Source organism: Peromyscus eremicus, chromosome 16_21 (genome assembly GCF_949786415.1).
Source record: "Peromyscus eremicus chromosome 16_21, PerEre_H2_v1, whole genome shotgun sequence".
In the NCBI taxonomy this organism is placed as follows: Eukaryota; Metazoa; Chordata; class Mammalia; order Rodentia; family Cricetidae; genus Peromyscus; species Peromyscus eremicus.
Genome location: NC_081432.1, coordinates 9,456,870 through 9,482,301, shown reverse-complemented (window position 1 = coordinate 9,482,301; position 25,432 = coordinate 9,456,870). Strand labels below are relative to the sequence as shown.

The window sequence follows — 25,432 nt, the reverse complement described above, 5'->3', positions numbered from 1 at the left end:
CCGGAACAAAGAACAGGAGGTGGCTGCCCTGGCCACCACCCACTTCCTGTGTCCAAGGTCAGGGCAGGGGCAGTGTGGTCTGTGGGTTGGTCCTATAACCAAGTTGAACACTGTGTGTGTGTGTGTGTGTGTGTGTGTGTGTGTGTGTGTGTACCTGTGTGCACACGCACACACGCACACAGGTACTTATGTACACACACATGTGCATGCATGCCTGTGGTATCCCCACAGAGGCTGGCTGGCTGGCTGCTCTTCTAGGTATCTGGCCACCTGAGCCAATATTCAGGCCCCCCACCTCCACCCCAGCAGTGGCTGAGTGGCCTCTTCCCCTGTGGACTTTGAGTGATAGCTGTGCTGACCCTGCCTGGTTCTCATACCCTGTGGCAGCAGAACAGGAGACCAGTAGAAGGAAGTCCTCGGGTGATCAGCCTGAAGTCACCTATCCTTTCTCTCCACAGGACATGCTGGGCCCACCACACTCACTGCTGCTTACTCTAGCTGGGCTGCTCTTCCTGGGATCTGGTGAGTTCTGTGGAGTTGTCCCTACACATGACATTCCCACGCAGCAGGCCCACCTCATGTCCCCTTGGGCATACATTTCCAAGTGGCTGAGGAAGGACCATCCTCTAGGAGTAGGTCTCAGGCATGGACGGTTTGGGTCCTCCAGAGTGCTGCTCTGAATCCCATTGGGGTGACTCAGAGCCCTTCCCAGACCACATAAGGCTGTAGACACTAGCCTGCACCCTCCCCAGAGCCTCGTCTACCTTTGCCCGCCCCCACTTACTCTTGAGGGCAGCCAGCATGGGTGCTGGGCCCTCATCCAGCCTGTCTGTCTCCACAGCCACGTCCCAGGAGTGCACCAAGTACAAAGTCAGCAATTGCCGGGACTGTATCCAGTCGGGGCCTGGCTGCGCGTGGTGCCAGAAGCTGGTAAGAGCTGCGTGGGTCACCTGACAGAGTCTAGGCTGCCTTTTCCATCTTCCTGGGTAGGGATCTCTACTTCTCTGAAGCCAAAGACACTAGGATGATCTCCTTAGGACATAGCGGGAACGGCTCAGTAGAGAAGCCTCTAGAAGGGCGATGAATGTACCATGGAAACCCAAGCTGACCCCAGGTACATGGGGGGGGGACAGTCCAGCTTCACAATACGAATCAAGAGCAGGAGGAGGTGAAGGCCCACAGTCAGGCATGGCGGACACTTCTCATCCTTGAATGACAGTCCCTCAGTACAGCGGGCCCCCTCCTATACAGCGCTCTTCCCATGGGACTAACCCTTTATCATACCCTTCTCCCGGGCCCCTAAGCTGCTGACCCCACAGGGAAATGCAAACATTACTCTTTCTCCTCAGTCGCCTGATCCTGTCTGGTGGAAGCTACAGAGGCAGCCCCTTCTTCCTTCACAGGTCTTTAAGAATGAGGTGACTCGTGGATCCAAATCACTGAGTGTTTTTATAAAAATGGACTGTCTTAGTTACTCTTCTGTCAAAAAAACAAAAAACAAAAACAAAACACCCTGACAAAAGCCACTTCAGAAAGGAAGGCTTTGTTTTAGCTCACAGGTAGAGATTACAGTCTGCCATGGTGGGGAAGTCATGGCGTGTGGGGCGGGGGTGTGGGTGTGGGGCCGCTAGTCACATCACATCCAGTCAGGAAGCAGAGTGATGAATGTCCATGTTCACCTCCCTTCCTCATTTCTCTTCGGTCCAGGACCCAAACCCACGGAATAGTGCCACCCACACTGGGCAGGTCTTCCCACTTCTAAGAACCTAGTCAACACAGCCCCTCACAGTGTGCCTGGAGCCCTGCCTGTTGGGAGATTCCAGATCCTGTCAGGTGGATAATCAACACTAACCATCAATGTGCACGTCCATATTTGATCCTGTTGTCAAACTCAGGGGATTTACTGTCAACCCCATGGGCAGACCGTAGGCAAATCTTGCCAAATTTTCACATTTTTCCTGGCTGTTGTAACCTGAGGACACACAGGGTGCCATTTTGCTTCCCTTATATCCAGAACATTCCCAGCTTTCTCCATCTTCACATCCTTGTTATTTTAGGATGAGTGGAGCCACCAGTGTAGAGTGTCCCTTGGCGCCTCCAGTGTACACCGGGGAACACCAGACAGTGATTCCTCCTTTGTGCCCTGCATGAGGCACACGTGGTGCCCTCACAAGTGTGGCCCTACGTCCCTGCACTAATGATGTTTGCTGAGATGGCACCTGCCAGGTTCCTTCTCACTTCCTGTGTCCCCTCACAGTAAGTGATGGGCTCATCTGCGAGGTGCTATCAGGTTGCTAGGATTCCGTCCCCGCTCAACTAAGTCGGTGACCTTGCAGTCTGTCCACTGGAGACACAGGCAAGCTCCATCACCAGTGTAGTGGCTGTAAAAACAGTTCTCTCTTCTCTCTCTCCCCAGCCCCGACCCACTGATGGATCTGCAGATCTTTATTCTGTTCGTAGTTTATGACTATTATTTTCCCAGTTTGATGTTCAACTTGTCTGTGTCAGGCCACTGGGCCCCTCTAAGCTTCTCTGGGTGTCATTTGTGTGACTTTTTTTGTTGTTGTTGTCATTTTTGTCTTGTTCTGCGAACTTTCATACTCTGGACTGAGATGCTGTGCTAACTTTACTCTGGCCTCCTGTAGCTGGAGTTTTCTCCAATCTCGCTCAGACCCGCAGCCACTCAGACCCAAATAAACACACAGACACTTATATTATTTAAACTGTTTGGCCTAATGGCTCAGGCTTCTTGCTGTCTAGTTCTTATATCTTAAATTAACCCATTTCTATAAATCTATACCTTGCCACATGGCTCGTGGCTTACCGGTGCCTTACATTCTTGCTACTCATGGCAGCGGCAGCTGGCAGCGTCTCCTGACTCAGCCTTCCACCTCCCAGAATTCCCCTCTCTCCTTATCCCGCTCACACTATACTTCCTGCCTGGCTACTGGCCAATCAACGTTTTATTTATCAATCAATCAGAGCAACACATTCACAGCATCCCCAGCAGGCCTCCTCTCCCCTGGCCCAAGACTCCTGGGCCTTCATGAGAAGTGGCTCCCAGCATTCCCTGCAACTTCCCTCACCTTCTCCATCCCACAAGGCTTTTGACTTCTGTCTCCAGCAATCTGTCACAGGCAAAGCTCCAGAACAGAGAGGCCTGATGTTATAGCCACTATCTTGTGACTGAGGGCTGTGGTACCAGCCCTGGACAAGCCATTCTCGGATCGACTGGCTTTCCACTCTTCCTCTTGAGCCATTTACTCATCTGAAATGAACGGTCAGGCCGCTTGTCCTACGTGGATCACACGTTGGCTTCTCTTCTCTCTAGTCCTGCTGATGGTCTGTGTTTCTTGAGGACTTAAGATGTGGCTCTGAAAACAAGACAGAGCAGAGGCCCTCAGGAGGTGGTGTCTACTGCATTTCTGAGCTGTTCTTCTGACTTTACTGTCTGTGGGTAAACAGACAGTCCCTGCACTTTTTGGTACTTTGCAGCTGAGCCAGACCTACTTTGGATACAGCAGGCTCCAGTTCAGGCCCAAGAACAACCAAATACTTCCGTGTCAATCCAGGGGGCTTTTGAAGGGACACATTGCTCAAGATGAAGGGTCCCCAGGCTCTCCACTCCCCTCACCAACTCATTTCCCTATGAACTGGGAGAAACTTGACCCTGAGCTCTGCGCTGAGTCTCAGCAAGGGCTGTCCCATTGGTTCAAAGAGACCACCTGCATTCCCTTGGGAGACAGCAGCTCCCTGGGCAAAGGTCCTGCTGAGGAAGGGCTGGAGGGTTCTGGCCGGCATTTGAGCTTGAGGCTGCTGATCAGCATTTTGGCTGGGGGGGTAGAGAACCCCACATCTTTGCTGATGGAGTTAATGCCCCAAAGATAGAGAAAAGTCAATAGTCTATGCTTCTAGTGACCCGGAGCTCTCAGGGAGACTTGGAGCTGTCAGGGAGACCTAGGCTGTCTGGGAGTCTGGTTTTCCGTAGATGACTGCCCCGTCCCACAGGGGTATCTAACTGAAGTTTCAAGGGCAGGTAAGGAGGAGACAGGGCTGGATCGCACTGCCTCAGCACTGTGCCTCCTGCCCGACCCCTCCTCTAGAACTTCACCGAGCGAGGGGAGCCTGACTCCCTACGCTGCGACACGCGGGCACAGCTGCTGCTGAGGGGTTGTCCGGCCGATGACATAATGGAACCCAGCAGCCTTGCTGAACCTCAGTATGACCAGCCAGAGACACGGAAGCAGCTATCTCCACAGAAAGTGACGCTTTACTTGCGACCAGGTAGGTTTGGACTCAGCTGGAAGGGCCCGGGTACACAATGCGTCTAGGAACACTCAGCCTGGGCTGCCGATCAGGGCTAACAGAGAGTGTGTGTCTCTGGGTTGGATAGTGAACTGGGCCGGGTGATGAATTTCTCATCACCCAAGTCTGAGCTCCGGGACTAGTGAAAGGAAGTGCTTGCCACCGAGCCTGGTGACCCGAGGTCAGTTCCCTAGGACCCAAAGGGTGAAAAGAGAAAACCAGCAGCTACAAAGTAGTTATCTGACCTCCACGTGCATGATATGGTGTGTACAAGCCACCCTCCCATAAACAAACACATAACTGTGTGGGTGACAGTGGCGCACGCCCTTAGTCCCAGCACTCGGGAGGCAGAGCCAGGTGGATCTCTGTGAATTCGAGGCCAGCCTGGTCTACAACGCGAGATCCAGGACAGGCACCAAAACTACACAGAGAAACCCTGTCTCGGAAAAACAAAAACAAAAACAAAAAACAAACAAACAAACAAAAACCCCAAAACCAGATAACTGTAATTTTTTAAAAAGTTACTTCGAAGTCTGAGCTCGGCCCTGGGTGGATTCCGTCAACCCCACTGTCTGCACTGGCTGTCTGGCTGGACTCTCTTAGCAGTGCATGCTGTGCCTTGTTGAAAAGGGGAAGCAAACTGTTTAGAAATCACCGTTCATTTCCACTCTCAGAAGACTCAGGCACTCTTGGCAGCGTGAGCACCCTGGCAAGCCCTGTAGCCTAGGATGCATAACTCTTTAAAGCAGGCTTGCCCCAGGCATGCTCCACTGGGTCGGATGCAATGAGGGAAAACAGACATGCTGTGGGCAGGCTCCATGTAGCTGTAGCCACAGCTAGGAGGGGGACCAGCCACTAACCCTGCAAGCAGCTGAGTGGGCAGAGCGGAACCCTGGAGGATCATACTGGTTTCCTTTCTGTGGCTGTGATAAAATACCCTGACTCAAAGCAGCTTAGTGGGAAAAAGGGTTGTTTTCAGCTCACAATTTCAGGTTACAGTTTATCATTTCAGAGAAGTCTAGGCGGCAGGAACTTGAAGCAGCTGCTCACATCACATCCACAGCCAAGAGCGGAGAGAAATGACTGAATGCTTAGTACTTGGCTCACTTCCTCTACTTTTAACCAGACCAGGGCCCCGATGCGGGGAATTTTGCCGCCCACTCTCACGCTGGGTCTTCTCACATCAATATAGTCAGTCCAACACAATTCCCCACAGATGTGCCCATGGGCCAATCTCATCTACACAGTCCCTCAGTGGGACTCTTCCCAGGTGGTTTTCCTTTGTGCCCAGACTAAGCAGTGCCAGGGTCTAGTTGGTATGTGAGGGGCAGGTTGTCAGGACAGAGAAGAAAGGACAGCATGAACGGAGGGAGGCAGAGGGGTGGATCTGAAAGCTTGTCCTGGGGACAGCAGAGGACAGAGCTTGTCCCTTCATGTCCTGTGAGCTGACACAAGCCCTTCTGCTCTGGGACCTCTGCCCCTGACCTGGTCCTGTTGACCCCTGGAGGGCAGTTCTGGCATGCTGGCTTACCTGAGCCAGGAAGTCCAAGCTGGCACAGGTACAGTCCCTCCTAGTGGGAAGACCGGGGTGATTCTCTGGGCCCTCTGTGAAAATGTTAATCCCTTGGGTTGGTTGGGTTCCACCCTTCTGGCCTGACTACTTGCTTCTAGCATCACAGTCTGGATGGTTGGGCTTCCAGCTCATGAATCTGCATGGCACATACACTCCCCACCATGCGGCATTCTTATACTTGGAGTGAACCACTTACCTGAATCCAAATCTGCCTGTCCTGTGTCCTGCCAGGCCATAGGAAACAGGGAGGCACTAGGAATTTGGGGACTGGGTGAGGGCTGACAGACTGCAGCCAGGCTCAAAGTGTCCCCTGCTCTCCTCTGACAGGGCAGGCAGCTGCATTCAACGTGACTTTCCGGCGGGCCAAGGGCTATCCCATTGATCTGTACTACCTCATGGACCTCTCCTACTCCATGCTGGACGACCTCAACAATGTCAAGAAGCTGGGCGGTGACCTGCTGCAGGCCCTCAATGAGATCACTGAGTCCGGCCGCATCGGTGAGGACCGCAGTGCATTCATGCATGCCAACCTTGGAACTCCCTGCCACCACACACCTCCATCCACGCAGCCCCTCAGAAGCAGAGGCTGGGGAGCCGCATGTGCAGTGTTTATGGGGCCAGAGTCAGCCCTGCATCGCTACCACGGGCCACACCTGGCCTCGGGCTGCTAAGACCTGTGGACTCCTCCAACCTTTCTCTCCCTCTTCTTTATATTTTGATGTTTAAGAGACAACAATCCTGCAGTGCTATTACTAAAAAGTGTATCTATCTTACAGTAACCAAATACCATTAATAGAGTTGTGGGAGCAAATCGCAGGGCAAGGGTCACAGGGTGAAGGTTGAAGCAGTGACCAGCACCGGCATGTTCACCAAGCACATGGGACAAGGGATCAAGGCACCCTACTCATGCCTGAACAGCACTTTGCCTCATTGTCTCTCTGTGAGGATGCCCACGTGCACACTTGAACACAGGATGCAAGCTCATATAGTTTTGTGTGTTCATACGCTCATGCTCACACATGTCCGGGATCCCATACACAAACACACTTGCATGCTTGTGTCCATGCCTCGTCACACATGTGTGCCTATATGCCTGCATACACAAGACCACACACACATACATACATACATGTACTCACATGCAAACACTCATGATCACACATGTACATGACCGCACACCTATACATTCTCTGTCACACACACTCATGTTTGTACATGAGCTCACGTATACTCACCTGCACATGACTACACACGTGCTTGTACCACATGCTCATCCACACATGCTCTCACAACCATCATCTTGCTTTCTTCCTTATTTGGGAAACTGAGGTTTGGCGAGGTGCATTGTCCTGTATGGAGTCCTGCTTTCTGCCTCTGTCCCCTGTCCCCCTGCCTCATGCCATGTACCCCTCAGGCTTTGGGTCCTTCGTGGACAAGACCGTGCTGCCTTTTGTCAACACACATCCTGAGAAGCTGAAGAACCCATGTCCCAACAAGGAGAAGGCCTGCCAGCCCCCGTTCGCCTTCCGGCATGTGCTCAAGCTAACCGACAACTCCAACCAGTTTCAGACAGAGGTCGGCAAACAACTGATTTCCGGAAACCTGGATGCCCCTGAGGGTGGACTGGATGCCATAATGCAAGTTGCTGCATGCCCGGTGAGGCCACTGTCCCTCTTCAGATCTCCCAGTTTCCTCACACTCAGGAGCTCCAGCAGTGCTGTGGGGCCACTTGCTCTGGTTGGTGGGCCTGTTCAGGGACTCACCCCATCCGGCCCCATGCTATCACCCTGGGTCTTGGAAGAACAGCCTCCATGGCCCAGGCCCCTCCCAGCCTCCCAGATCAGAGAGCAAAGGAAGAGCGGTAACATAACTGAAAAACTCATCTCAGCATTCGCTGAAAAGCCTCATAGCTCTCCTGTGAGCCAGGCTGCCCGGCAGCGGGTCTCCAGTGTGAGGACTGTCCTTAGCTCTCTTATGTCCCCTCATCCACATCCCTGCTGTCAGTTCCAGACTGCATTTATAATGTCATCATCGCAGCAAGCCAGTCCCACCTGAGTCTGGCTCTCAGTTCCTCAGCTTTGTTGGGCTCACATTGTGGGCACACACATTCTACACGTGTGTTGGACCGTGGCACAAAACCTGGGTGCTTCAAGTGTGTGCTCCTTCAATTGTTCCAGGCACTTACCTCCCCTGTGGACATCCCCTGGTCCCCTCTTTAGTGGTTGGGAGGTGTCTGCATTTTAGTGGATACTGCTGCATACTTTTTCTCCTTCACAATTGTCATTGGAATCTAGTTCCAGGTCTGAAGAAGATTACAGATTTATCTCTTTAGATTCAGATGTGTTTCAGTTCTCACCTCACACTCCTGCAGGGCGTGCTGGGAGCTGTTGGCTTAGGCACTTCCTGGGCACTGGGTGGGCTCTCTCTCTCTGTCTCTGTCTCTCTGTCTCTCTGTCTCTGTCTCTGTCTCTCTTTCTCTCTCTCTCTCTCTCTCTCTCTCTCTCTCTCTCTCTCTCTCTCTGTCTCTCTCTCTCTCTCTCTCTCTCTCTCTCTCTCTCTCTCTCTCTCTCTCTCTCTCTCTCTCTCTCAGGCCCAGCAGGGAAACCAAGGCAGGTAACCTCTGGCTGCGTTCTTCCCAGGAGGAAATTGGCTGGCGCAATGTCACGAGGCTGCTGGTGTTTGCCACAGATGATGGCTTCCACTTTGCTGGTGATGGAAAGCTTGGTGCCATCCTGACGCCCAATGATGGCCACTGCCACCTGGAAGATAACTTGTACAAGAGGAGCAATGAGTTTGTGAGTACTCTCTGCCTGCCTCGGCACATCCCGGTACCAAGACTGGTTAAAGGCCACTCAGGAATGGCAAGAGGACAGGATGAGAGCAGGGTCACATGCCTAGGTCACCCCAATAGAACCCAGACTCCTCTTAACACAATAACAAATCGCAGAGGAGTTCCCGGAGGCCCTGGTAATAACGTAAGATTCCTGACACCCACCTCTGCCTGCAAGGGAGTCCTGGCCCTGGTCTCCATGGCAGAGGCCCTGACACAGCCCCACCCACCCACCTAATTCATCTCACTGCCTCTATGCATGCCTGCTCTGCCTGTAATGACCCCGTTGGAGCTCCAGGTCCCATCCTTGAACACTCATTGCCTTTCCAAAGGAACCACGAAGGATTTTTGAGGCCCCATATTGCAGGGACCACCTGAAAACCACTGATCTGGAGTTGTTGGCCGATAGAATCTGAGGGTCCTGACCCCGAGCAGGAGCAGGGGTATCTCATGTCCATTTGCCACCCCCAAATGTTGACTGTCATGCCCATTTGCTATAACATCATGGTGGGGAGAGGTGGAGTCTAAAGTCTAGCCCTAGTGGAACCCCAGGCACTTTCTTGGTGCCTATACACCAGCTCCTCAGGCTGCTGCTTGCACTCTGGCTGGCTTAGCACCCAGAGTAGTAACTCACAGTAACTTTCTTTACCTGCCATTGGCCAAGAGAACCAACACGATTGTCAGTGTTCTCTTCACGTATTTCACAGTAGGTGGTTTCCTGTCGATCTTGTCACATGCGTGTAAAACCTACGCCAAGTGAGGCCCGCCCTGAGCAAGCGTCCATGCCTGGTCAGCATGGACGCTTGCTTCCCCAAGGTGTCCTGGAAGGCTTGTTTGACAAGATGTCCCCTTTCTCCAGGACTACCCATCGGTGGGCCAGCTGGCCCACAAGCTTGCCGAGAGCAACATCCAGCCTATCTTTGCGGTGACGAAGAAGATGGTGAAAACCTATGAGGTAAGCAGAGCCTTGTGCAATGGGAGCGACAGGCCACCTCAGATGTGACAAGCCAGGCCCTGCCCAATATTGCCTCAGTTCTGCTTTTCAGGCTGGCCTGTGGGTGGCCAGCCTGGCCGCTGGCCACAGTTTTCTGGGTGTGAGCATCCTGGTGGAGGAAGTTGAGGGTGCCACTGGGCTACCCAGTGTCCACGTCTTGAAATTCACAGTGCTGCTTGCTCAAAATTTTGTTTCTTCTGAAACAGAGCAGTCTGGAACTGCTTCTCTTTACTCCCCTCTCCCTTCTTTAATTCAAGGAGAAGCCCCTTTGAGTCACGAGCATTCCGATGGAGCCAAATTCACATGTTGCTACCACCCGAGGAGACCTCTGTTCTGCCCACAGGGGACACCTCCTTCCTTCCCGTGTTGGTTAGCGACAAGCCTCCCTAAAATACCTCAACAAGCAGAAGCCCAAACCAAAGCAAACAGGATCTTGTGTTTGGCATTGGCTTTAAAACAGTTGTCCATTCTCCTGGGGAGGAAGCCAGTCACCCTTGCTCCTTGTCCAGTCAGGCCTGATGACTCCAAGGCTTTGCATCCAGAGAACCCTCTCTGGTGGCCCCTAGAGGAAGGCCAAGCCCCACTCTTGTCATCAAGAGATCCTTGGACCCTCAGTTCATACAGCAGGAATGCCACTTCCATCCATTGGAAGTGGAAGTAATTGGATCCAGTGGTGTCAGAGCAGGAAGCGGCTGCTGAGCTAGACAGTATTTCTGATGGTCGGGGTGTTTCCCTGTAGACCCTCAAAATGCTACTTGAGGCTCATCCTGTGTTTCTGCTTCGGTTGTTATTTCTGTGTGTGTGTGTCCTGCTTTGAAAAGGCAGCTGAGCAGTGGTGGCGCACGCCTTTAATCCCAGCGCTTGGGAGGTAGGGGCAGGAGGATCTCTGTGAGTTCGAGGCCAGACTGGTCTAGAAACCCTGTCTAAAAAAAAAAAAAAAAAAAAAAAGAAAGAAAGAAAGAAAGAAAGAAAGAAAAGGCAAGAAATCCTTGTCTGTGATTGGGCTATGGATTGTCCTCTCCTCACAGAGTTGTAGCAGGTCCAAACTCTTACTGTGACTGGCAGCTGAGGAGGTGAGGTAAAATCCTTCAAGGATGTGTTCACACAGGCAAGATTCTCAGGTGTTATTAGGCTCCCAAACCTTCTCCCTGGCTTAGTGACTTGGTGGACAGGCCTACAGAGTGAAGCAAAGCCACTAGACCCGTGGTCGATTTGCCACAGTGTCGGGGTAAAGTCAGTAGAGATAAGAAGGGGAAAAGGGTAAAGTCTAGGAGAGAGATGGGGCTCAAGCTTCCGGGGCCCCTCGCCTTCCAGCGCTAATCTCTCCGAGGACCAGGATCTCCAGCCCCTCCTGAGAATGAGTGGATCCTTCCTGGCCTTCCAGGAGCTACTTCCCAGGGCCACCTTCCTTTGGAATGTGCAGGTCATAGGCAGCCCAGCCTGTGGACTGACCTCTACTGGGCAGTGAGGCATCGGGGATTGACTAAAAGCAATCACAGCTTGTATCGCAGCTCGGTGCAGCCATGCTACTTCAAACAGGCGGGGGACAGGGTTGGGCTGAGCAAGAGTGTGCAGACTGGGGGGAAAGCACACAGTGCCTGGGGAGGTGACTTTGTGGAATATGCGCTGCTGAATGAGGACTGGGAATCGGGTCCCAGCGAAGGTCTTAGACAAGTCACGATGGCTGGGCTGTCGGCCACACGAACAGTCCTACGTCCAGGTTCCCAGGCTCCAAAAAGTGCTCAGCAGCTTGAAAGAGACATTAGGGAGAAGGAGGGGCAGGCTGGGGATCCTCTGGGTGGGTGATGTGAGCGTCCACGGTGGTTTATCTCAACACAGGAATGACGGCCAGGGTGAACACTGGAAACAGGAGGCTACTTTATGGTCAGAACATTCACACCTGCTCCCCCACCCCCCACCACCGCCCATGTCCTTGTCTGTGATTGGGCTATGGATTGTCCTCTCCTCACAGAGTTGTAGCAGGTCCCAACTCTTACTGTGACTGGCATGAGTTGCGTTGCAGAAGACAGCAGGGTGATGGGAGAAATCTGACAACAGGAGACTTGAGTCCCGAGCCCAGCAAGGCTATGCTCTGATGGCTGAAGTAGGCGGGGCTTTCTGGAGGAACTGAACTGAATGAATACATATTGTACATGGTGATCCCTTAGAATGCCTTGCAACCCACAAAAGCTGCATAGTGCCACAAGAGCTGGCGGCATTCTCAGAAGGCTGAGAGCTTGGTGGTTGCCCGGTCAACAGAACTGGATGGCCCCAGCAGCCCCAGCCTGGTACTGAAGGACTGAAGGATTCCTGGAAAGTTGTTGCTCTTTGGTCCACAATGGAAGAAGGAGCTGTGCTGTGATGTCGGTGAAGGACAGCAACAGTGTAACAGAGTAGATGCACCCGCTAGCCAGAAGCAAGCAGACAATGCAGCTGCAGGCGGAGGGTGCTACCCACTCTGCAGGCGGGTCTTCCTCCTTCAGTTAATCCTGCCTGGAAACATTCTCGCAGGCTTGTCTAGAGGCGTGTCTTAGCTGGCTCCAGGTTTAATCCAGTTGACAATGGGGGATAACCACAGCAGGGCTCACAGGCCCTCCCCATGCCCTGTTCCTTGGGAGATGGTCAAGAACACAGGGAATATGTGAGGACACACACCAGACCCTCCTCCCTTCAGATCAAGTAGAGAGTAGGCTCCACAGCCTGGACATACAAGAGCACAGCTCTCCTGGCAGAGGCTGGTCCCTGTACCCGGGCAAATGAAGTGGGTGGCAGAGCCCAGAGGCGGTTGGTGACTGGGCTATGATAGACTCATGGAAGGGACAGACTTCATTCCAGAGACTCAAGGAAGGGTGCTGAGCCTGAGTGGCTTCGTCATCAGTTATGTGGGGTGGGGTGGGGTGTAGGAGGTGAATGACCAGTGTCTGTTCATGAAATCTGACATGGTCCTGAGTAACACTAGGGAAGAGGTGAGGAAAATGCAGGATGTCTGTCATTCGAAGGCTCTGTCTGACCCACCTCCTCTGCCTGCCACCGCCCGCTGCTTGTCACAGAGTTATATAACAGTCGCTATTAAATTAGAACTCTGAAACCCATTGAAATGGTCAAGGCTTACCGCTTCCTGTGATTTTACCACATTTCACTGTTATCTGTGTATCATGCTGATGTGGTAGGAACACCGTGCCATGGTGAGCCAGGCATGTGTTCCCAATCGGAGATGCTACCAGATTGAAATGTTCGCTGGGGACATTCACACCCAGGAGTGTAACCTCCACTCAGGGCTTTAGAGCTGGTCTCCCTCTCTCCCTCCCTCCCTCCCTCCCTCCCTCCCTCCCTCCCTCCCTCCCTCCCTCTCTCCTTCCTTGTTGCCCTTCTCTCTCTCTCCCTTCTCTCTCTCTCTCTCTCTCTCTCTCTCTCTCTCTCTCTCTCTCTCTCTCTCTCTCTCTCTCTCTCTGAGACAGGGTTTCTCTGTGTAGCCCTGGCTATTCTGGAACTCACTCTGTAGACCAGGCTATCATTGAACTCACAGACATCCACCTGCCTCTGCCTGAGTGCTGGGATTAAAGGTGCGCGCCACCACGGCCTGGCTTCCCTCCCCTTCTTAATCAGAATTTGAGACTGAATCTGTGCTAGGCAAGTGCTCTGCCACTGGCCCACACCCTCAGTCCTCTTTTCACTTTTTCCTGAGATAGTCTGGCTGCGTAACCCAGGCAGGCCCTGAACTTGTCATTCCCCCTGCCTCAGACTCCCAAACATCTGGGATAAGAGGCCTGGGACACCAGACCCAGCTCCTAAGGGCTTGCTGCTCTTCAGCTAGGATGAGAGATTGTGACAGCCGGCTGCCGCACCAGGCCTGGCTCCTCAGGATCTGTTTGCTCCAAGGATCTGTTATTGGCATTCAACAGTGTATCACTGACTTGATAACAATGCCATGTGAGCCATCTCATGAGAATGGGAAGCCCTGGGCATCCATCACAAGCCTCGTGGCTGTGGAGGGGCCTGTAGCATCTCATGCCAGCTTGATCTTCTCATCAACAGAAACTCACAGAGATCATCCCCAAGTCAGCAGTGGGGGAACTGTCTGATGATTCCAGCAACGTGGTGCAGCTCATCAAGAACGCCTATTACGTGAGTCTCCAGCAGAGCTGGGTGGGCTGGCAAAGCCCCCAAGGATCAACAGATGAGTGGCAGGGTAGAACACCTTGTCAGGTTGGGGTTTCTGCTGGGATCGTCCTAGCTTCTGGACAGGCATGGCAGGGAGAAAGAAGGAGGGTAAGGACAGATGTGCCAGCCCCTTCCCACGTCTTTGTGTCCTTTGTGGCATGGCTCACCTGTACCAGACCCTGAAACACCAATGGCAGGCCCTTGTTACTGAGGCTCTTCCCTGCTGGCCGACATGGAATAGTGGGGAATGGATGGCTGGCGAAGGCAGAAGGATGCCTCTGATGATGGGGAGACCCCAGAAATCATCACAGTGGCCTTGGGCCTTGTGAAGACTCCCTAAGGTAGAGCGCCTCTTGTATGCCAGCCCCCAACCTTATTCTGGGTGAACCCTCCAAGACCCCTCAGCCATCATCCTCCTTCATGATGGACATTCTGTCCAAGTACACCAGATTCGCTTCCCTCAGAGGCTCAGTGTCCTGGTGAACACCAATGTGCACCAAACACTGATCAGGGCTCAGACACCATCCAGACTCCAACCAATAACAGATATCTACTCCCAGTGACGGGTATCCCAAACGTTCTGGCCTGCATCCCGGTTGCTGAACGTCTTGAAGGCTGGCAGCACACACTGTGTGCAAGACCCTTCAACACCACTGTTGCCGACCAGAGTGAAAGCCTGGGGCCAGGGTGGGAAATCCTGTTTTCTTCTCTAGCCTTGTGAGCCCTAGGTGCCCCAAGCAGGCTCCATGCCTGACCACTGCCCAGTCATGTCTAGCTCTGTCTTTACAGTGATGACTCGGGTGACGCCATCATTGCCCACTCACTGGATGCCACCTGTTCGCCTTCTTCCATCTTTCTCATCTCTCACATCACTTCAGCAACCTATGATCATCCCTCCTCTGCTAACCCTGGGGTTCAACAGTGAGGAGATAGTCCTCACAGGGCTCATGGCCTGCGTCTATGCTGGTCACTTGCCAGTAGCCTGTCTCAGAGCACGCCTGTGGTGTCAGCCTGCTGTCCCATTCTGTAACCATCACTGAGCTCCCGGTCGATGTTTGTGTCATCGACTGGTGTGCAAGAGGGGTATGAGAAGTGAGATGGCCAGAAGGGGGCAGGGATGGCCGGACCTGTCACCCCTGAACATGGCTGCTCTCTACCCGCAGAAACTCTCCTCTAGGGTCTTTCTGGACCACAGCACTCTCCCCGAAACCCTGAAAGTCACCTACGACTCCTTCTGCAGTAACGGAGCATCAAGTATAGGCAAATCTCGAGGGGACTGTGATGGTGTGCAGATCAACAACCCGGTGAGCCTGGCCTGCTGAGAGACCCGGGGTACCCACATCAGCATGTTGGAGGGACCTGGGGAAATCTTGGTGACCCACTCCCGGTCACAGCTAGGAGAAAAAGGAAGATGACAGGGATAAGCAAGGGAAGAACCCACTAGTGACCAGCAGCCAGATGAGACATCTTTTCCCTTTAAACATCTGTGAAGAGGCCAGATGAGACATCAGGGAAAAGGGAAAGGGTACAGGGAGGGTGCCAGATGTGGTCTCAGTTGCAGGTTCACACCTATCAACACAATGAATACCTGCAAATCTCTAGAGTGGCCCTTGGTAGACTGATGGGCATGGAATGGTAGCACCCTCTGGGGGCAACTGCTGGACATGCACAGCTGGACAAGTGTCTGGTTGGGATACCTGAGAGGTTCAGCAAGGGGACAAGAGCAGGGCTGTTACCCTGGCCACCCACAGTCCTAAACTGAACCCCACCATTCTCTTATAGGTCACCTTCCAAGTAAAGGTCACAGCTTCAGAGTGCATCCAGGAGCAGTCCTTTGTCATCCGGGCCCTGGGCTTCACTGACACAGTGACTGTGCGGGTCCTCCCCCAGTGCGAATGCCGGTGCCGGGACCAGAGTCAGGAGCAGGGTCTCTGCGGAGGCAAGGGTGCCATGGAGTGTGGCATCTGCAGGTGAGGAGGGTACAAGTAGCCCATGGCACATCAGTCCCTAGGGAAGGTGTCTGTAGATGAGATGGGCGTGGCCATCCCACAGCATGCCAGCCCGTGAAGCAGGTGTCTGCAGGTGGGTATGGCCAGCTCATTCGGGAGGTAGATGGGCTGCAAGTACTCCCATATCCTAGTTCTCTGACCTCAGAGACTCTGAGCAATAAGGCTGGCAGCATGCCGCTAGAGTACCACTGGGACAGGTGACCACTCCTGGCAGCCTGGACCCTAAAGCCACCCTGTGAACATATGTGCACAGTCCTCAGTTCAGGATGCAATTGGGCTGGGATATTCCGAGGAGAAGGAAAGGTGAAGTACGCCCAGCAGAGAGGCTGTAGTTGGTAGCCTGGATGCCAGATATCCTCTCTCAACTGCTTCCCCAGTTTCACACGGACTGTACTCCTCCTCCCAGACACTCTATAAACAGTGGTGGTTTTGGTAGCTGCTCCCTGGTCAGTAGTACCTTGCTCTGGTCCTCAGCGTGTCCTAGGTGGCCTCTCTACAAAGCTGAGCTAGCTGGGAGGTGGTGGCGCACGCCTTTAATCCCAGCACTCGGGAGGCAGAGGCAGGTGGATCTCTGTGAGTTCGAGGCCAGCCTGGGCTACTAAGTAAGTTCCAGGAAAGGCGCAAAGCTACACAGAGAAACTCTGTCTTGAAAAACCAAAAAAAAAAAAAAAAAAAAAAAAAAAAAAAGCTGAGCTAACTTGGCTGGAGGATTGGACCACCGGTCAGTGAATTCTTCAGCTTCCTCCTGCAGGAGGAAGCTGCAGGATGTGTCAGGGTTGGCTACTGACCTTCTTGTCTCACTAAGCTATGGATGGCGTCCTCACATCCTTCTGTTCCGTGATGAGGTCGTGCTGCCGTATCCCCACCAGACCTCCTTCCAGGACTAGGTCAGCAAGGTCAGATACTGGCTTCTTAGGACTGTCCATTAACACAACTCTCAGGAAGCTCCCAGATGAGCCTGCCAGAGATGTTCTCCTAGTTAGGGTTTCTGTTGCTGTGAGGAGACACCATGACCACGGCAACTCTTACAAAGGAACACATTTAATCAGGGTGGCTTATGGTTTCCGAGGTTTGGTCCATTATCACTGTGGTGGGATATGGTGGCGCGCAGGCAGACATGGTGCTGGAGAAGGAGCTGAGAGTTCTACCTCTTGACCCACAGGCAACAGGAAGGGGTATGTCTCACTGGGTGTGGCTCGAGCATATAGGAGACCTCAAAGCCCGCCTCCACAGTGACACACTTCCTCCAACAAGGCCATACCTCCTAAGAGTGCCACTCCCTTTGGGGGGCCATTTTCTTTCAGACCACCACAGGTGCCATGCTTATAGGACAGTCACCTGTATGCTCCCAGGGACATCCTTGACTGGTACATGGCACATGCTCAGGAGACCTTTGGAAGCAGGTGTTTGGATGAGTTCGGGGCCAGGAAGGACAGGAGGTGTCTCCATCCCAAGGGAGGACCTAATCGCACAAACCCCTCTCCCATCACACCAGGTGTGACCCTGGCTACATCGGGAAGAACTGTGAGTGCCAGACACAGGGCCGGAGCAGCCAGGAACTGGAAGGGCGCTGCCGGAAGGACAACAGCTCCATCGTGTGTTCAGGGCTGGGGGACTGCATCTGTGGGCAGTGTGTGTGCCACACCAGTGACAGCCCCAACAAAGTGATCTTCGGGCAGTACTGCGAGTGTGACAACTTCAACTGCGAAAGATACAATGGCCAAGTCTGCGGTGGTCTAAGTAAGTGTCAGGGGCCATGGGTAGCCGGGGAACCTTCTTGTCCGTTTGTACCATTAAGTGGGACATTGGGCACAGACAGACGGACAGACTAGCAAGGCTTCCCTGCCCAATCTGTTTCAGCGTGAGGGTCAGCCTTGTCCTGGGAAGGCAATGGAGGTGACGGTCTTGTCCTGATCCAAGAGCTTTTCAGATACCACATGGAGGTCCCCATCTGGCTAAATGGTAGCCATGTTGCTAGAGGTGCAGGGCAGGAAGGCATTCCTGGTCCCCGTGTTTTTGCCCAGCTGTCTTTTCCATGGTGTTCTGAAGCCGTATGAGGAAGGATAAGTAGAAGCAGAGGAGGCTGTAAGAACAGTCCTCCTTGCAAGGCAATATCAGGCTAGGGAACAGGATGGCCGGAGGAGTGCTCCCTGTCCCTAGCCGCCTGCAGGGAAGCGAGTCCTGGTGATCTCTGTTGTTTTCCAGTGAGGGGCTCCTGCTCCTGCGGCCAATGCAATTGTAAGGAGGGCTTCGAGGGCTCCGCCTGCCAGTGCCTGAGGTCCACCGAGGGCTGTCTGAATACCCGGCTGGTGGAGTGCAGTGGCCGGGGCCGGTGTCACTGCAACAGATGCAAGTGTGACAGAGGCTACCAGCCACCGCTGTGTGAGGAATGTCCTGGCTGCCCCGTGCCCTGCACCCAGTACATGTGAGTGTTCCCACTGCCCATACTGGTCTCACTGCTGGACAACCCGGGAGCCCCCAGGGACACAACTGCACCATAGTTCTCAGCAGGATGCAGCAGGTGCTGTGTCCCTGCCGCCATCTACCTCCTTGCATGCCTGCAGGAGTCCTGGTTTCACAGGGGGTCTGGACCTATGACCCTTCAGCCCTTGAACCGGGTTTCCATTAACACTGATTCTGCCTTCCAGATCCTCTTAGGAACACAATTTGCATGCCCCATCACTCCCATCATTGCGCTAAGTCCTAGGAGCTCCCCAGACCCGATACCTGGGACTACCTGGTATGCAGATGCCCATACTCCTTTCATACCATGCACCAGACACACCTGCATTTCCTGAATCATCCATGCCACCTTGCATAGCTCTACAGCCTGGTCCAGCCAGGCTTCCTCACATACCAGTGTACCCCCACACACCTGGACATCCTGACACACCCGTGTATTTTCGAATTCACAGACCTTGACACACTAGTGCACCCTTCCACATCCATGTATCTCTACACACCTGTGCACCCTGACAGACCTGTGCGCCCTTGTACATCCTCATGCCATTTCACACCTCATGCCCTAACACCCTCTCAACACCCACTCCACCCCACTCCTCTGCAGCCATTGTGCCGAGTGCCTGAAATTCAATAAGGGCCTTTTTGAGAAGAACTGTAGTGTGGCATGCGCCCACGTGACGCTGCAGCTCACCCCTTTGAAGAGAACACCCTGCAAGGAGCGGGACTCAGAGGGCTGCTGGATGACCTACACCCTGCAGCAGAAGGACGGGAGAGACACTTACTACATGCATGTGGAGGACAGCCGAGGTGAGGCTGAGTGGTGCCTGGGACGTAACATGATCTGGCATAGGTTGAACATGGTGACAAGCACTCTGACCATGAGGTCTTTGCAGACCTTTTCAGTAGAGGACTGCAGAGGAGAACATCTCTCTTCTATGGGGCAAGACAGACCCATCAGCAGGACGAGAGCCATCCAGGATACCTGGGCAGGGCAGCATTGCAGGACAGGCTGGCAGCCATCCGCTTTCCCTGTCCCATGGCTCTCTCTTTCACTCTGCTCTCTTTACCTGGCCCTGCATGAGGAGATGAACAGCAGATGGCATTTCCTGATGGTAACTCCGTACTGAGTATGATGCCATTTTGGTGCCACACTGTCCAGCCAGAGCATCTCCCATTTGATGGGGGATCCTGAGTGATGGTGTCTCTTGCTTCCCCAGAAGCCCCCATGGAAAGCTTCAGGAAAGTGGGGGTGATTCCACCCCCAAGCACTGTCTACTGGTCTTTGCCAGGCCCAGTAACACCTGTGAGCTTAGAAGATTCTGACCTGGTCTCTAGGTCCACATTTAAGGGAAGGGAGGCACCTGGCTAGACTCCAGATATACCCAACACAGTGTGAGGCTGCAGCCGTCAGTGAGAGGTTCACCTAGAGAGGAAGATGAGACCATGGGACAAGGGGAAGCAGAGTGTCTGTGGTTGGAGCAGTCAGCACCCCATGATGCCTCATGGAGTCCTGGAGGCATCCAGGCCTGTTCCTGAACATCCCAGAAACCATGAGAAGTTTTCATAAAGAAAGTGGCCATACTCAGCTATGGTTTGTTTTTTTCCTGTAATTGCTAGCTCTTTATTATTATTAGTGTGCACATACATGAGTGCGTGTGTGCAGATCAGAGGACAGCCCTCGGGAGTTTGTTCACCCTTTTTAATCATAGAATCAAACTCAGGTCACCAAGTCCGCACAGCAAACACCTTTACCAGCTGATCCATCCCACTGGCCCCCAAACTGTGTTTTGTTTGTTTGTTTGTTTGTTTGTTTGTTTTTTTTTTTTTGGTTTTTCGAGACAGGGTTTCTCCGTGTAGCTTTGCGCCTCTCCTGGAACTCACTTGGTAGCCCAGGCTGGCCTCGAACTCACAGAGATCCGCCTGGCTCTGCCTCCCGAGTGCTGGGATTAAAGGCGTGCGCCACCACTGCCCGGAGCCAAACTGTGTTTTTAAAAGTCCAACTAACAGCTCTCTTGGCGGGGTGTAAGGTGGGTATTGCCCTGTTGTTGGATAGTGTGGACACTGTCCTGTCAGGAACCAAGTGGTCACAGTCCTGCCTGGGAACAAGGTGGACATGGTCTTATGAGGGGCCAGGTAAACCCAGTCCCTTTAGGAACTAATGAACACGATCTTGTCAGGAGCCAGGTAAAATTAGTTTTATCAAAAGACAGGGTATATATGGTCTTGTTATTGTATAAGATGGCTGCTGTCGCCGGGCGGTGTTGGCGCACGCCTTTAATCCCAGCACTCGGGAGGCAGAGCCAGGCAAATCTCTGTGAGTTCGAGTCCAGCCTGGTCTACAAAGTGAGATCCAGATCAGGCTCTAAAGCTACACAGAGAAACCCTGTCTCCAAAAAAAAAAAAAAAAAAAAAAAAAAAAAAAAAAAAAGATGGCTGCTGTCCTGTCATTGGCCAAGTAGACGCATCATATCTGGGCTGCAGTAGACACTAACAAAAATGCTGCTTGGACCTAACAGAGTGGATATGAGTGGGAAGGGTGGGCCGGATTATTGAGAGAGTCTCTCTTTGAATGAAGTGCAGAGGAGTAGAGCTGAGAGAAATAGGTCCTGGGGTCCTGGGATACCCAATAGAGGAAGTAGGAAGTCGGAGGTTGAACAACTTGGAAGTATATTGAACAACAATGAGGAAAAATGGTGGGCATGATAGATTTGGACAAAAAGATATGACAGGGTACCTTATAGTCTTAAACAAGGAGCCTTGGGATTCCAGCTACCCACCTCACACAGATTCGGAGAGCTGAGGGGGCTGCTGAGGAGGCTACTCAGGTGACCATTGGAAGCTCAGGCCAGTAGCGTACCAGGCTCATAAGGACTGAGCCCTGGAGCCCCTGAGCCCAAGCCTCTCTTCAAGTCAGGACCCCAAAAAAGGCAGGTAGGATGCAGACTCCATAAAGTACCTGGAGCTCAGGACCTATCCTCCTGGTTGGGGGCTGCTGGCTCCAGCCTGCCAGGGCAAGAGCTCTTCCAGGTTACTCTGATGGGCATGTTTGGGATTGTGTCTGGTTTTGTGCACCCTTGGCTAAGTTATTCAACCTATGTGAAGACAACTGGCCTCCCTGAAAAGGCCACGATGACAGGCGAGAGTCTATGACAATGTTGTTGGGGACCCAGCAGAGAGAGGTCCATACTGATAGTACCTCCGTCCCACAGTCAGGGTCTGCTGTGTAGCCTACTGCATCCCAGGGCCCACACCCAGGAGAGGCCAGCTCAGCACTGAACCTTGGGATACTGTCCTGTTCATCACATGGCTACCTCAGCTGCCGAACACAGGCCTCTGGTTCCTGGCATTGGTCACCATAGAATCCCTTCATCTGGATATGCCAACTCAGACCTTACTACCTGATCCCACCCCCATCCTGCACAATGAGATAGCCAGGGATGGCTCGAACACAACCCTGGTCTGAATACACCAGCAGGTGGTGACCAGGGATGCTGACACTTCATCCAGGCTTACCTCAGGTTGGCCACTGACCTGGCCTCCCCTTCTCTGTGAACAAGGGCCAGGCCAAGCGGCCTTAATGTGTCATTTGGAAGCACAGGGCCTGGTCTCAGTCCTGGTAGGGATGAGGCCAGATTCCATCATCTACTTGTGAGATGTGACACAGAGTGAACCGGCTTCCTGTGGCAGGTGTAGCTGGGGAACGTTGGCTACTGTAGGGAGGGGCTGACGTGTGGTTGTGTGTTTCCTCCTCAGAGTGTGTGGAAGGCCCCAACGTGGCTGCTATCGTAGGGGGCACAGTGGTAAGTGTTGTGCTGATCGGTGTCCTCCTCCTGGTCATCTGGAAGGCCCTGACCCACCTGACTGACCTCAGGGAGTACAGGCGCTTTGAGAAGGAGAAGCTCAAGTCTCAGTGGAATAATGTGAGTGGCCTCTCTTGGGGACCCACACAGCACATGCATGCTTCCTTTCCTCCTTGGCCTCTCACAGGGAGCAACTGGTACACTCTATCCCAGCCGTGCTTGGGAGACCCACACAGAGTGTCTTCCCCACCCCTGTTACTTCTCACAACGGCTGTCCTGGAGTAAGGACACATCCCTTACCCCAGCAGCTTAGCCTGCGAGCTCCCGGAGTGTGCTGTGGTGTGCAGGCTTAGCCTGAGCCTCAGGCCCTGGGGGGGGCTTTCTGTCTTGGTGGGTTCCTCAGAGTGACCTCTACTGATCTGGTGGCTTCTTAGAGTCTTGACCCACTCCCCGAACTGACAAGAGCATGTTTGGTTCCTCCCTAGGACAACCCCCTCTTCAAGAGTGCCACCACAACGGTCATGAACCCTAAGTTCGCTGAAAGCTAGGGCACAGTTCTCAGGATCAACCAGATGAGACCCCGAGACCACGCCTCCTTCCCTCTGCAACCATGATGTGGCTTACATCTCACCACAGTACTGCTAAGGACCCAAAGGCCCACTCTGTTTCTTCCTGCCTTTATGTCAAGGCTGCCAGGTTTTCCACGGACTCATCTTCTGACCTGCCCCATCTTGTCACAGAGCCTTAAGAATGTCCCAAGGTTCCGCACACATTTTCTTGTAAATAGGAAGACAGCAGTCTCAGTAAAGGTGGCACCGACTTATTTATATTTAAACTTGCCAGGGTACAAAACTACATCCCATTTCTTTTTTTGTTTTTTTGTTTTTCAAGACAGGGTTTCTCTGTGTAGTTTTGGAGCCTGTCCTGGAACTCACTCTGTAGACCAAACTGGCCTCAAACTCATCAAGATTCACTTGCCTCTGCCTCCCAAGTGCTGGGATTAAAGGCGTGCGCCACCACCGCCTGGCCTATAACCCATTTATTATATTGTTAACATCCCATCCATTGTATTATATATGGGCATAAAACTATATCCCACGTATTATATTGTAATCATGTATGTAAAAATAATAAAGCTTCCATCCATGCTGTCCACAGAAGGTGGGCTTTGTGGGGTCCTCTGGGGCAAGGTGGCTGAGCCCCAGGGTGTTTTGTCCCACCTGCCAATTGTTCATTCACATCCTGAGGGTTCAGGTGGGCTCTGGGCCTTGGAGTGGGAGATCTAGTCTCTTTTTCCCTGCCTGCGAACCTGTATATATGGAGATCCAGTGCTAAATCTTGTGTGGCTGCACCCTCCCCTCTCCAGCTCCCAACTTCCGTCAAGTTTGGTACAGGAGGATAGGGGGGTGGCCAGAACACAAACCAGGGCTTGGCTAAGAAGTTCCTTTCTCGTGAGCTGTTTTTGGGGGCAACCTGGAAATCACTGCTGACTCATGTTCTAAATGAGTGAATGAAGCCATGTTGTCGTCAGTGATTATCGTGTTCTTGGGTCTCTGAGAGTGATGAGGCAACGTACTAGGCAGTTTTTCTGGAAATATTTGTTTTGCCTTGTGGTCTCAGGTGGTTCCCTTGCTTAGCCCCACCTGCTCAGCAGAGCATCCTGTCATGGGAGTATGCTGTCCACACTGCTCACAAGGCAACCAGGAAGCAGAAAGACAGGACGTGGCCAGTGACAAGCTACCCCAAGGACTGACTACCAAGGACCTATTTCTTCCAGCTAAAGCTCTACCTTCTAAAGTTCCCAGAACCTTCCAAAATAGTGCCGCTAGCTAAGCACCAAGACCCCGACACAGGAGCTTTTGTAGGGACACTTCATATCCAAAGCATTTCACCCAGCCATGTAAATGTTGGACCCTTGTGTTGTGTGCCCAAGTCTTAGAATAGGAAGGGCTAGGTGTGGCCAGAGAACCCCTCAAGAGTTCTCATCTTTAGACAGAAGTACTCATTCTTGTTCAATTCTGGTTATTCACACATGAGTGAAGTGTGCAGGACTGAGTGTCAGGTATGTATGCATTTTCTTATATTTTTGGTTGTGAGCCTAGTCTTTAATGGCTGAGTCATCCCTCCAGCCCAGCGAAATGTATTTTCAAATGATACTTTGCCCTTATCTTTTCACAAGAATATAATTGTTCAAAGTCCAGAAACTGTTGATGAAACATCCCATTCAGTCAAAAAGCAAATGCTGCATTTCAGGCAGAATGGGTGACACAGTGGCTCTCCTCTGACCTGAAGGAGATTCCTCCAACTCAGCCTGGAGAAGCCTGAGTTGCAGATTATTAGAGCCAGCATCAAGGCACAGCTGCTGGGCCCCCTGTTCTAGCGCCACCTGCTGGCGGTGCTTTCTACTGTCTACTGTCCCGTGGAAACGTTTGTGCCATGGCCGGAGGACGTCTGTCCCTTGCCAGTCCCGTGGGAGCTTTCCTGGCAGCAGCAGTCAGCCTGGGCATTTGCTCCAAGAGGCCTTGGAACATTTCCTGGGCAATGACCACTCCTTCGTGAGTTCAACCTCAGCCGAGGCACCAATCCTCCTCTTTGGGGCCTGATGCCTTCTTGTTTCCCACCATGTTGTGAGTGTGCCTGGGTGGGTGGCCAGTCTTTGCCTCCTCCATTCTCCCTGGAGGACCCCACCATTCTGGCCACCTTTGAGCATCACTTCTTGCTTGAGACTCACCCTATGGTTCTGTGCGAATGTTGATGTCTCGCCCTACTTCATGTGTTGGAACTTATTCCAAAGACAGTATCGGTAGGGAAGTAGGGCCTTTGAGAGGTAGAAGGACCTCAGCAGGGAATCAGACATGAGGGAGCTTGTGAGAGACAAAGAGCTGTCTTGCAAGCAGAGCTAATCCTTAGCAGTCATCAAATCTGCTGGTGCCTTGTTTCTCAACCTCTAGAATTGTGAGCAATGGGTTTGTATCACATATAAATTGCCCAACCTCAGGTATTTTGTTAGAGCAAAAGAAGTAGACTGAGATATGCTTTACATATAAGTAAGTGTATTTGAAATAGTCACTAAAGATTTATTATTATTATTATTATTATTATTATTGTTACTGTTGTTGTTGTTTTTTCGAGATAGGGTTTCTCTGTGTAGTTTTGTTGCCTGTCCTGGATCTCGCTCTGTAGACCAGGCTGGCCTTGAACTCACAGAAATCTACCTGGCTTTGCCTTCCAAGTGCTGGGATTAAAGGTGTGCACTACTGCCGACCAGCTAAGATTAACTTTTTACCCTCATTCATG

The 25,432-nt window shown here is 52.6% G+C and overlaps 1 protein-coding gene across 1 annotated transcript in view; it reads left to right on the top strand.

The window, feature by feature from the left end:
* Positions 1-23,285, top strand: part of Itgb2 (integrin subunit beta 2) — a 31,257-nt gene extending 7,972 nt beyond the window's left edge. Inside the window, exons 2-16 of the mRNA XM_059281791.1 lie at positions 459-522; positions 842-930; positions 4,104-4,284; positions 6,206-6,376; positions 7,293-7,534; positions 8,518-8,673; positions 9,568-9,663; positions 13,738-13,827; positions 15,027-15,167; positions 15,646-15,833; positions 17,368-17,612; positions 18,078-18,297; positions 18,940-19,142; positions 22,089-22,255; positions 22,621-23,285. Of these exons, the coding sequence (XP_059137774.1) occupies positions 462-522; positions 842-930; positions 4,104-4,284; positions 6,206-6,376; positions 7,293-7,534; positions 8,518-8,673; positions 9,568-9,663; positions 13,738-13,827; positions 15,027-15,167; positions 15,646-15,833; positions 17,368-17,612; positions 18,078-18,297; positions 18,940-19,142; positions 22,089-22,255; positions 22,621-22,683 (2,313 nt within the window). The 5' untranslated portion in view covers positions 459-461 and the 3' untranslated portion in view covers positions 22,684-23,285. The remainder of the gene's footprint in view (positions 1-458; positions 523-841; positions 931-4,103; positions 4,285-6,205; positions 6,377-7,292; positions 7,535-8,517; positions 8,674-9,567; positions 9,664-13,737; positions 13,828-15,026; positions 15,168-15,645; positions 15,834-17,367; positions 17,613-18,077; positions 18,298-18,939; positions 19,143-22,088; positions 22,256-22,620) is intronic.
* The last annotated feature ends 2,147 nt before the right edge of the window (positions 23,286-25,432 follow it).